Source organism: Lissotriton vulgaris, chromosome 4_1, assembly GCF_964263255.1.
Source record: "Lissotriton vulgaris chromosome 4_1, aLisVul1.2, whole genome shotgun sequence".
Classification (NCBI taxonomy): Eukaryota; Metazoa; Chordata; class Amphibia; order Caudata; family Salamandridae; genus Lissotriton; species Lissotriton vulgaris.
This window is the reverse complement of record NC_141691.1, coordinates 168,573,952-168,587,120: the sequence shown is the minus strand read 5'-3', so window position 1 is coordinate 168,587,120 and position 13,169 is coordinate 168,573,952. Positions and strand designations below refer to the sequence as shown.

Genomic DNA, 13,169 nt, shown 5'->3' with positions numbered 1-13,169 from the left:
GTAAGTTGTAGACCAAGACAAAGTTCAAACAGCAGAGTTTTAGAAATAGCCTTGTTGGCCAAGTAGCTACCTGCAGAAAATGCCACATATTGAAGGGGTGTATAATACATATGGAAATAAAAGCTATTTTGGAAAATCTTGCCAAGTTCTGTTTTGGTGAAATTATAATGAGGTAAAAGAAGCAAATGAAGAAATTGTGTGTTCGAGGCATATGGGCTGCAGATGGTACATTATGAATAGATCGCCATCTGGTGTTGGGCTCGGATGATTGCACTTTGTTTTTCTCTTGGAGAGTCTTTTGTATCTTGGTGACTCCTCCCTTAGTTGGTAGTGCGCATGGGCATCGGCTCCATCCTTAGATTGTTTTTTTCCGCCATCGGGTTCGGATGAAGATCGAGACGCTCCAGATCAACTTCTGAAGAAAGTGATTTTTCGGCGCGTATTCCCTTTCCAATTCGACGGTATTGTTAGCGAACGCGTTCTTTTCCATTCCGACGCGTTACAAATTCAAAATAGAAGAGAAAAACTTGGATCTACGTCGAGGAACAGGAGACCTTTCTCGGCGCAGTCAAGCCCGGAGTCCATGGAAAGGACTCCATTCAAAAAATGTCCATCGTGTGGTGCTAAGTTCCCACACAAGGACCTACACGAGGTGTGCAACCTCTGTCTATCGCCTGAACACGAATCCAGGGACTGCGAAGCCTGCGCAGCATTCTCCTCCAAGCTAACGATCAGAAATCGTCGAGCTCGAAGGCACGAGGCTTCCAGAATGCAGGCGGAGGCGATCCCGGAGCTGTTCGGAGACGAACAAATCGAGGAAGAAGAGGACCAGTCGGGGTCGGAAGGGGACCAGTCGGAGGTTGAAGAACTCTTCGAGCAACAAACCGTGAGTGACGACGTCCCCTTACCGAAAAACCGACCCCGTGCGGTAACGACCCCGCCCTCGGGCCCGGTCAAATCGCTGAAAAAAGTTTCCGACGCCCCGCCTTCGGGCCCGGCAACGAAACCGAAACTGAAACCGAAACACTCGGAATCCCACCACGTCGGATCCGAGAAAAGGGCGTCATCGACTTCGACACCGAGGCGGCATATAAAGGAGAGCTCGGTATCGAAACATTCCATGTCGAAAAAGAAATATGATGTATCGCCCAAAAGACACTCGATACCCAAAAAGTCGGAATCGAGCAGACATTCGGTGTCGAAACCAGAAAGATCTGAGGATCGATAACAAAAACAGCTCTCGGAACCAGGACCCTCGGTACCGATTCAAGAGCAACAAACAGATCCCAAGCAAAAGATCTTGTTCATTGACCCACAAACTGGGAAAGTGGTCACGAAGAAGAGAAAGAGTGAACAGTCAGAAGATAAACCTCTTCCTCCAAAAAAGAGAACAATGGGGACGAACATAACTCCTCCTGCTTCTCCTCGTCCTAGAGACACACCCTCTTCTCCTATTCCTCACAATAGGCCACATATTCCTACACCCTCCACACCAAGACCAGCTACACCTCAGTCAGATGTAGACAGTGATGTAGGGGAGGGAGAACCTCAAGGGGATGACGAATCTATCCAGGATGAGGAAGATCCATGGGAAAATTACGATGTAGGGTCAGATGAGGACAACGACCCAGAGCTATACCCCTCAAAGCCTTCACCACCTGATGATAACACAGGTTTTGTGCAGCTCATTAATAGGGCAGCAAAATATCACAAACTAGATATGCACACAGAACCTCAGATAGAGGATTTCTTGTTAGAGACTCTACCTAGTGCACAGAGAACATCAGGTACTCTTCCTATGCTAAAGGGTCTTCTCACTCACACAGAAGAAATATTCGAAAACCCAGTGAGAGCCAGGGTGTTAAACCCAAGAATCGATAAAAAATATAAAGCGGCTCCAAAGGACCCAATATTTATTAGAGGGCATGTACCTCTAGACTCGCTGGTGGTCTCAACCGCTCGTAAGAGAGCAAACTCATTATCTACAGGAGAGGCTCCTCCACCAGATAAAGAGTCGAAGTTAATAGATGCATCAGGCAAGAGAGTAGCATCACAGGCAGCAAATAGCTGGCGTATAGCTAATACACAAGCTCTACTCGCACGTTACGACAGGGCACATTACGATGAGTTAGAAAAACTTCTTACACATCTTCCAAAAGAACATCAGAAGAAGGCAGACCAATTAATTCAGGAAGGTAAAATAATAACTAATACTTCCATTAAGTGTGCGTTAGACGCAGCAGACACTGCAGCAAGGTCTATTAACACTAGTGTCATGCTAAGAAGGCACGCATGGCTCAGAATCTCAGGATTCAAACAAGAAGTTCAAACAGCCCTACTGAACAGACCATTTGATCAGAAGACATTGTTCGGTTCAAGTACAGACGAGACATTAGAAAAGATGAAAAAGGATACAGAAACGGCTAAGTCAATGGGAGCATTGCAACAGCCAACGCACAGAGGTTCCTTTCGTAGATCCACCTATAGAGGGGGCTCGAAAAACACAGGAACAAATCAGCAAGCCACATCTTTCACACCAACATCACCCAGAGGTAATTCAAGAGGTAATTACAGAGGTAACAACAATAAGGGTAGAGGCCGCGGAAATAATAACAACCGCAACGCCTCAACACCAAAACAGTGACTTCATAGATCTCCCCCCAGACCACATAACACCGGTCGGGGGACGTCTATCACAGTTCCTACCTGTCTGGGAAGACATCACGTCAGACAAGTGGGTGAGACAAATTATCCAACATGGTTATTGCCTAGAACTCACAGCTACCCCACCAAACATCCCCCCCAAACAGCGCCCAATGAGTCAGGATCATCTGACATTGTTAAGAGAAGAAGTGCTAGCACTTCTACAAAAGCATGCAATAGAGAAGGTCCCAAAGGATCAACAAGGAACAGGAGTATACTCTCTATACTTCCTGATCCCCAAAAAGGACGGGTCCCTACGACCAATATTAGACCTCAGACCTCTCAATGCTTACATAAATTCGGAACACTTCCACATGGTCACGCTCCAACAAGTACTCCCTTTACTGAAGAAAGGGGACTTTCTTTCTACACTGGATCTAAAAGACGCTTACTTTCATATCCCAATTCACAAAGCCCACAGAAAATACCTAAGGTTTGTGTTAGAAGGACAACACTACCAGTTCAAGGTCCTTCCGTTCGGTGTCACAACAGCACCGAGAGTTTTCACAAAATGCCTAGCTGTGGTGGCAGCACACCTAAGAAGACAACAGATACATGTCTTCCCATACTTGGACGATTGGCTAATAAAGGCCAAATCCAAGGAAGAATGTCTTCACAACACACAGAAGACAATTCAACTGCTGCACCACCTAGGGTTTACGGTGAACTACAAAAAATCACACCTGCAACCAAACCAGATCCAGCAATACCTGGGGGCTACAGTAGACACAGAAAAGGCAATAGCATACCCCAACCCAATCAGAGTACAGACAATGGTCGGGTTAATACAAAAATTTCAACCACAACACTCACTACCAGCACGAGTGTTTATGCAACTATTAGGCATGATGTCCTCTTGCATACTGCTAATACCACATGCCAGACTACAAATGCGCCCACTACAAGAGTGTCTAGCGACACAGTGGAATCAGGCTCAAGGTCAGATTACAGATCTGGTGTTGGTAAACGACCGGACGTATCGCTCTCTGAAGTGGTGGAACACAGAAAACATTTCCAAAGGACGGTCGTTCCTAGAGCCAGTTCCACAAGTAATAATAACAGCGGATGCATCGCTCTCCGGATGGGGAGCGCATATGAACAAATACACAGTACAGGGGAAGTGGAGTGCGCAGCAAAAGAAGCTGCACATCAACTACCTAGAACTGTTAGCAATATTTCTAGCACTAAAGGCTTTCCAAATGCAAATAACAAACAAGGCAGTCCTGATCAGAACAGACAACATGACTGCAATGTATTATATTCAAAAACAGGGGGGGACACACTCTCTCCAACTGTCCAAACTAGCACAGGACATATGGAGATGGGCCATTCCTCAAAAAATCTACCTGTTAGCGGAACACCTACCAGGAATTCAAAATCAAATAGCAGACATCCTAAGCAGACAGTCAGAACAAGTTCACGAATGGGAACTGCACGACCAAATACTACAGCCATTCTTCCAAAAATGGGGGCAACCAGAGATAGATCTGTTTGCAAATCATCAGAACGCAAAATGCAAACAATTCGCATCCAGGTACCCACACCAAAGGTCCCAGGGCAATGCACTGTGGATAAATTGGTCCAACAAATTTGCTTACGCGTTCCCTCCTCTACCACTAATTCCATTACTGGTGAGGAAACTGCAGCAGCACTCAATGACAATGATACTAGTGGCACCCACGTGGGCAAGACAGCCGTGGTTCACCACGCTGCTACAACTCTCACAAGTACCACATCAAAAGCTAAGATTATTACCCATGCATCTTACACAGAACCATGGAGAAATAATGCACCCAGATCCCAAACAACTGAACCTAGCGATCTGGCTCCTGAGGTCATAGAGTTTGGGTATTTAGATTTACCACCAGAATGCATGGAAATCATTAAACAGGCAAGACGTCCTACCACCAGAGCATGCTATGCAGCAAAATGGAAGAGGTTTGCTATACACTGTAACAGTAAGCACATCAACCCTCTGGACGCATCCACTAAACAAATCATTTGCTATTTATTACACTTACAACAATGTAATCTAGCATATACATCTATTAGGGTTCATCTAGCAGCCATAGCGGCGTACCTACAAAACAGACAACACCTGTCATTGTTTAAAGTACCAGCAATTAAAGCTTTCATGGAAGGACTCAAAAGAGTCATTCCACCAAGAAGACCACCTTCCCCAGTCTGGAATCTCAACATAGTGCTTACCAGACTAATGGGACCACCCTTTGAACCTATGCATAGGTGTGAAATACAATTCCTCACATGGAAGGTGGCCTTCCTCATAGCTATCACGTCACTTAGAAGAGTAAGTGAACTGCAGGCTTTTACGATTCAAGAACCATTTATGCAGCTACACCAAAATAAAGTGGTTCTTAGAACAAACCCAAAATTCTTACCAAAGGTTATTTCAGCATTCCACATCAATCAGTCAGTGGAATTACCGGTTTTCTTTCCAAAACCACAAACAGTAGCGGAAAGAGCCCTACATACACTGGATGTTAGGAGGGCCATATTGTACTATATAGAGAGAACACAAACTTTCAGAAAGACAAAACAGCTATTTGTTGCGTTTTCTCCCACACATAAAGGCAATCCCATCTCCAAAGCGGGCATTGCCAGATGGATTGTAAAATGCATTCAAATATGCTACTTAAAAGCAAAGAGAACATTAACTGTTCCTCCTAGAGCTCACTCTACACGTAAACTAGGAGCATCTATGGCATTTCTGGGAAACATTCCACTAGATGACATATGCAAAGCGGCTACCTGGGTTACACCGCACACTTTCACAAAACACTATTGTGTAGATGTGCACACAACACAACAAGCTAGAGTGGGACAAGCAGTATTAAAAACATTGTTTCAGACAGTTGCAACAGACACGGGCGACCACCGCTAGGGAGAGAACTGCTGTATAGTCTATTCATAATGTACCATCTGCAGCCCATATGCCTCGAACGGAATATGCTACTTACCAGTATGCATCTGTTCTTGGCATAGAGGGCTGCAGAGTGGTACATGCCCTCCCAGCCTCCCCGGAAACCTGTGTCTGTTCCAACACTATCTTATTTAGATACACTTACATGGGCACTCTTATCTGTATTCTACTATACTACTCCATCTAACCCTACTATGGCAAAACAATCTAAGGATGGAGCCGATGCCCATGCGCACTACCAACTAAGGGAGGAGTCACCAAGATACAAAAGACTCTCCAAGAGAAAAACAAAGTGCAATCATCCGAGCCCAACACCAGATGGCGATCTATTCATAATGTACCACTCTGCAGCCCTCTATGCCAAGAACAGATGCATACTGGTAAGTAGCATATTCCTTATGCTTAGAAGCAAGAATTGAGGAAATCCCTCTGATTGTGTCGAATTGGAAGAAAAAACATTGATATGATGTTCGATTAATGCTCTATACTATCCTTTATTTCTGTGAAAATGCCTATTCAACAATTAAAGTACAAACAAAACTACAAACAATGGATGTTAGACCATGAAGTTATTGAGAGGGTGTGGGAAGGTTAATTTTCAAGGGGCCTCATTTATGAGGCTGTGCGTCATTTTTACGCCGCCCGTGCGTCACTTTTTGTGACGCACCAGTGGTGTAAAAAATGCGCCTTGTTGCGCCATATTTACAAAGTGACGCACCTAGGTAGATGCGTCACTTTGTAAACCCCTGCGCCACATTATACCTGCGCCAGGTATAATGTATGCAAACGGGGCATATTGACGCAAGGAAGGGTCGTAGAAGTGAAGCAGTGAAATCTATGAGATTTCACTGCGTCACTTTTAGGACGCGGTTGCGTCAAAATCTTGCGCCTGCCTCACAGCAGGCGTAAGACTGACGCAGGCCCTTTCACATGGGGCTTGCCCCATGTGAAAGTACACATTGCTGGAGTTGCGTCACTTTTGTGACACACTCCAGCAATGCGTCACTTTTGCGCCTATAGATACGTCAGAAATACTGACGTATCTGTAACTCCTTGCGACATGATACGTCATATTATAAATATGATGCATCAATCATGTCGCAAGGACTGCGCACTGAGAAGTGACGCATTGCTGCTTTCCTGCAGCAATGCGTCATTTCTCATAAATGAGGCCCCAGGTTTTATTTCAGGTTACCAAAGGGTAAGGTGGTTCATAAAATGTCCTTACTTCCTGCATAATCTGGTGTGTGTGCTGTAAATTTATTTAATGAGGATTCACTCAGGGCATTGGAAACCTACAAAGGAATGGGCTGGTGACTGCACTCCACCTTCCATGATCGCACAAGTTCTGTTTTCCCCTGAGGGCCCTGGGCTCACTGCACCAGCTGATGCATTAATAGCTACTCCCTGAGAGAGGCAAGTTCAACCAATGAAATCTGGAAATGGGGCTGGAATAGGAATGGCTAGAGACAGTCTCCAGATCCTTTTCAAAACCATGAATTGAAGTATCACTAATTGTAAACTGAAGTCTAATTCTTGCTTAGAGTTATTTTAAATCTTAAGAAAAAAATACAGGCTGAGAACCATCGAATGCAGCTACTCTTGCATTGATGGTGTGACTTATAAGCCACATAATAATTCAAGTCAAGGTTTATTGTTTCCTTTGGGGATTTTTGTGCACTGGCAAACGGTGTCTTTTCGGGCTCGCCGTTTGATCCACTTCCACATACATTTTGGAAACTGTTCCGTGAAGAGCTTTTTCCCCCTCTCTTTTCCATCTGTTGTCAGTCCCTCAGGTCTGCACGGGTCCCGGATTGCTGGAAGCTGGCGGTGGTCTCTCCCCTCCTGAAGAAGGAAACTTTGGATCCCACCTGCCCAGCAAATTATAGGACTATTTCTTTACTTCCATTTCCAATTAAAATTCTGGAGAAATTGGCCACAAAACATCTTTCCAGCTTTTTAGAGACCAATGCTTGCTTGGACGTGGCTCAATTCGGTTTTAGACCAGCCCATGGGACGGAGTCAGCATTGGTGACTGTTTTGGATGATCTTCGGACGCGCGCCGACCAAGGTCGAGCAGCCTTTTTAGGACTGCTCGACATGTCGGCCGCGTTCGACACGGTCAGCCACACGATCTTGATCGGGAGACTGGAGGAAGTGGGGGTGTCTGGCTTGGCCCTTGATTGGTTGGTGTCTTACCTTGGTAATAAGCACCAGGTGGTGGCCCTGCCACCCTTTAAATCTAACATCAAAAGGGTTGGGCAGGGCGTGCCTCAGGGGTCGGCCATCAGCCCGATTTTATTCAATCTTTACCTCCGTCCCCTGATCAAGTTGATAAAATCTTTCGGCATAGCAGTCACCAATTACGCTGATGACACCCAACTTATCTTCTCGTTTGAGGGAAAGGTGGCTGTGTCACAAGAAATCTTTCACCGTTGCATGACTACTACAGCGGAATGGTTGAGCTACAACTCCTTGCAATTTAACAGCTCCAAAACCGAGGTGTTGCATTGCTCAATGGATCGCACCCCTAGGCCTCTTCCACAGGATTTCTGTCCTCCTTCTTTTCAGGGCACTAGTTTACCGGCTGAATCCGTTCGGAACCTGGGGGTGATGTTCGGTTCCAGCCTACAGCTGGACGTGTCCGTGAATAAAACGGTGGCCACTAGTATGGCACTGCTTCATACGCTGCGGAAGATACTACCCCTGCTCCCTGTGCAGGCCAGGCCAGAGGCAGTGCGGATTATCATCTTAAGTAGGCTTGACTACTGTAACGCACTACTTCTGGGGGCGCCTACAACCCTGGTGGGAAAACTGCAGCGTGTACAGAACTTTGCGGCCAAATTGGCCCTTTCGCGTCGACGTTCTGACTCATCTACTATGGCACTTAGGGATCTTCACTGGTTGCCAGTCCTTCAGCGGATTGATTTCAAAGCCCTTTGTCTGGTATTTAGGGCCCTTCATGGACAGGGCCCGTCTCCACTGCAGGACTTGTTCTCCTGGTACACCCCGTCCAGATCTCTCCGCTCGGCCTCAGCTTGTTTGGTAGTAGTTCCCAAGATTCTGAGGACCAGGATGGGAGGTCGGTCCTTCAGGTTCACCGCAGCGAGACTGTGGATCTCCCTTCCGTTGTGCTTGAGAAGTATGGGAGATCTCCCTTCTTTCAAGAAAGCTCTAAAAACACACCTTTTTCCTAGAACAATGTAAGCTGGGCAGTAGCTGAAAACACCGTGTATGGATTGCAAAAGTCTAAAGCGCCAGGATACCCGTTGGGTGACAGCCATTGCGCTATACAAGTATGCCAATACATACATACATTATAATTCAAGTCAAGGTTTATTGTTTCCAATTATTAAAAATTATTACAAAAATACATTAGAAAATCATTCGTTAAAAATCTGTTTGTTTTTTAAACAATGTTGAGTTTGAGCGGTCCATAAAATTATTAAATTATTTATTTATTTAATTATTTTAGGTTATGTTCTTCTTACTTAGCTGACTTATAAGCCACATAATAAGAGAAATAGCTCTTACAGACTCAAAATATCATTGGGCCTTTTAAAAAAAATATCCAGTTTGAAAAAGAGTTCACTAACTGTTTCTTATCTTTTCTCCACCAGTAAACCTCAGTCGGAAACGCTAAAAGCAGGGGAACTGAGAACACGAGTTAGTCGATGCCAAGTTTGTATGAAGAGGACGTAACATCTTAAAGAATGTTTTTGAACAAATTGGGAGAAAACAAATCTTAGGATCGATCGTCCTTCACTGCGACAATGGTGCTATTGTGCTAAAAAGAAAAAGAATAAAAGGAAAGCTATGAACTTGTTGTGAAGCATACAGATTCAGATGTACCTCACCAAAGTGCCATTTTAAGGATTTGTCTGCTGCATTTTGGCAAAAGGACTGAAAAAAGATGAATCTCTTGGTAATGGAAAACATATGTGCGAATCGAAAAATGAAGTTTTCCCCCCAAATACCAAATGGCACTTTTTTTGATCAACTAAGAGAAGAAACGCACTGAGTATGTTTGAAATAACAAGACTGCAGTTTTGAAAAGAAAATCTTTTTCCATGGTGCTACTAACTCTACTGTGTCCCACATTTCTGAATATATATTGTTTCTATTTGTAAGTAATTAAATGTGTATATTGTGTAAACACCTCTTTAACATACCTGTGCAAGCCCTTAAACCTGAAAGAACTTTAAAATCACCTTTCACAAAATATTTATGCAAAAACATACAGCAGTATTTTATATGAATGTTATGGCCATTTGAGATTTTCTTTTTTTACCTTTATTTGCATTGGACAACTACTGATTTTTTATAGTTTCAGTTTTTCTCCTTCTTCCAATCACACTTGGTTTGGAACTGTATATTAAAAAGTTTTGAACTGTAGTTATTTCAATCAGGGTTTTAGCGTTGTCATGCCAGCAATAATTTTATTTGTGCTTAAGGATCTTGAGCTACTTTTTAATGTTTTGTATTTTGTGAAAATATGTGAAATGATTAGCCATACTATATATATATATAAATATATATATATATATTTTGAATAAAACCAAATTAAACATGGAGGATTTGGTAGCAACTTCCACACCTTTGTAAAATATCCCTTAAAAAATTGAATTACCAAAGCATTTCAAATAATGCTTGCAGAACACATATATTTGCTCAGAAGTTTTGTCATCAATATCATTATGCAGGCTAGCTGTACACTTCTTAAAAAATAACTTTGAATTAAATAAAAAGGAATGTGACCACACCAAATATTCTATATTTTTATGTTTAGTTTTTGTTAATCAATTGCTTTGTCTATTTCATCTTGTTTGTATTGTATAAATGCAGGCTGTTTTGCTCCCTATAATTTTATGTGTCACAACTGTGTTCATGTTTTGTTAGATTGGTTGTTTCCATTTGTACAACTGAATGTCTTTGTCAAGGTCATTGTGTGTTAGACCAAAAATTGAAAGATTGTAGGAATCTGAATCTATTTTTACTCTTCATGTTAACCTTCTTGTGTATGTTGTTTGTGTAGTTCGTAAATGAAGATGCCACTTTACTCTTTTGTTTCCGATAGTGGTCAAACATGGCATGTGTAAAGCAAAACTTCCATGCCTAGGGTCTGAATTAAACAACCAAAAAATATGCATTAAAAACACTACCTACAATTTTGAGAAAGTTTAAGATCCGGTGATTACTTTTCAGAACTATGTATATAATCTTAGATTGTAATTTTTATTGGTTTCAAATACGTTAGACATTCATATAGCTGGACTGAGGCTGTAGTGCTACTCGCTTGTTGTCTCCAAAGAGCTCTCATCTTGGCACCTTTGTGCGTGGCAAAGAAGCCATTTGTTTTTTATAAAAAAAATACAGCTGGAGCACATTTTCAGACCTTGTCTTTATGTCAATTTTCCATTAATTAAAAAGATTTTGTAAAGGATAAAGTTAGAGTTCATTTGTACCTCAGTATGCCACTGTAAGCAAAGTGAATATTAGCAGAGATGTGCCCAGGAACAGCTGCTTTATATGCATTTTATTCATATTTTGTTCATAAACTCTGATTCTGGGCCGGTTTTAACAATTCCAAGACTAGATTCTTCTCTTCCTTGCATGTAAATAGTTGCCATATTTGACTGCATGTGATTCAAACATTTTCTTGTGAACCTGTGTAAGTTGGTGTCTAAAGAACAATATTTATTGGTCCTCCTTTTATAGGGCTCGTGCCCTGCGTTGCACTGCGCAGCAGTGCTGCGCAGCAAGAGTCCTTTTGTCCGGGTTTTTCAAATGGACCTGGAAATTCCACACGCTTGTGCGTGTGATTTTCCATTTGCGGCCTGCTATTGGCCTTTTACTGCTTGCTGTTTTGTCAAGTAGACACCTATAGGCCAGAGTCGGGCGCATAGCTCCGCCCCTGGCCTATTAGTGTCTATTACACGCATTTCTGCATATGCTTTCAATTATCGTGCCCACACACGGGCGCGATAATTGAAAGCATATGGGCACGCGCACCACTCCCGGCTTTGTTTTTCCGATCACTTTCAGTTTAGCGATCGCCTTCCTCCTCCCTCCCCAGTATGCGATGGAAATACTCCGGTACCCTTTCTTGTTATTGTTCTTTCATGTTGTGAGGCCATCTTTCCTCATTACAGAGGCCGCCGGAACACTCAATCGCTCTTTTCGCATCTGCTTCCATTCATTTTCTGTGATTTTCGGAGGAGTGCGCGGCGGTCCTTCTACCGCTAGAGAGCAAGCGCTGGTCTGACTGAAACCCACAGACCGGAGCGCCATTCGGTACTTAATTAGATTGTGGGGGCAGCCAAGGCGCTGTGTTCGCTCGAATGTCTCCATATTTATCAAGCGCCTTGACTTGGAAGTTCACACCCTCACTGCGTGTGAGTATCGGTAAGCGCTTTGACTCCGGGTTCCTGCCACTACTGTGCTCATGGGGCAGGCGGCAGCTCCGGTACCTTGGAGCCCCCAGTGAGAGTCAGAAGCAGCACAGTGCCTCGTACGGGAGGCTTTGCGCCGCTTTAAGGCGGCGTTGATTAGTGGCGGAGGCTCAGAAGTGAGTGACCCTTACATACGGGAGAGACAGCCCTTGGTGCATTTAGAACATGTCTCTTCCTTCTTCGGCCCCTCAGTCACCTCGCCTCTCTGTCGCCTACACTCTCATGAAATGCCCCCCTCCCCTTGCCTGTGGCTCATTCCTATCGGTATGATTCACCTCATCGTGGCCCTCTCCATCCACCCCACAGACATCTGCCAGCCACCCCCTCACCGCCGTATCCGTCCACCTACCCAGATCCACTAATACCCCGGCCCCCTCACTCTCTCGGTCCGCCCTCCAGCGCTCCCTCTCTCTCCTTTCCTGTGCAGGCTGTCTCTCTCTCTTGAGCGCTCAGTTTCTTTCTCCCCGTCTCGCTGGGGCTGGAGCGCCTACCTGTCTCTTGTGCAAACACAGTAAGATTCAGGAACCCCACTAATACAACATGCAAAAGAACCTGTCCAGTTTGGAGGGTCTCGCTGGGCCTCGCGCTCGGGACTCTGGCTGTTCGCACTTTCGGCCTAGCCGATCACAGGGGCCGAGGTGAGAGGCCTCTGCCGGCAGGGAAGAGGTACCGGGAGCCGGGAGCCGGGATGACAGCCCTATGCAGGCAGCTATGCAGGCAGGGAAAGGGCTTCTGTTTAGTAGTACAGGCCTGTGCTAATTGTGGTGCAGGGGATCCCGCTCACCCCTGTGCCACTGCACCTGCTGCATGGTTGACAGCTAGGCCTTGGGCTGACTGCAATATGGGGTGATGAATCGTGTCATAGGTGGGTGGAGGGAGTGTATCTCTATCCCTTCTTCAGCAGCTAACCCCCCACACCTCCAAACTCCACGAAAAGGGCCCAGCAGCCACTGCCCTTGGTATCTCAAGGCCCCGCGACCACTGAGGGACTAGAATTACACAGACCTCTGTGAAGCGCTTTGCACGTGCGAGAGGCGCTAGAGAGGAAAGACCCCCTGCACCCCTGGATCAAG

The 13,169-nt window shown here is 44.7% G+C and overlaps 1 protein-coding gene across 1 annotated transcript in view; it reads left to right on the top strand.

Moving 5' to 3' along the window:
• Positions 1–9,696, top strand: part of COL4A5 (collagen type IV alpha 5 chain) — a 448,329-nt gene extending 438,633 nt beyond the window's left edge. Inside the window, exon 51 of the mRNA XM_086918465.1 lies at positions 9,265–9,696. Within this exon, the coding sequence (XP_086774591.1) occupies positions 9,265–9,346 (82 nt within the window). The 3' untranslated portion in view covers positions 9,347–9,696. The remainder of the gene's footprint in view (positions 1–9,264) is intronic.
• Positions 9,697–13,169: the final 3,473 nt, after the last annotated feature.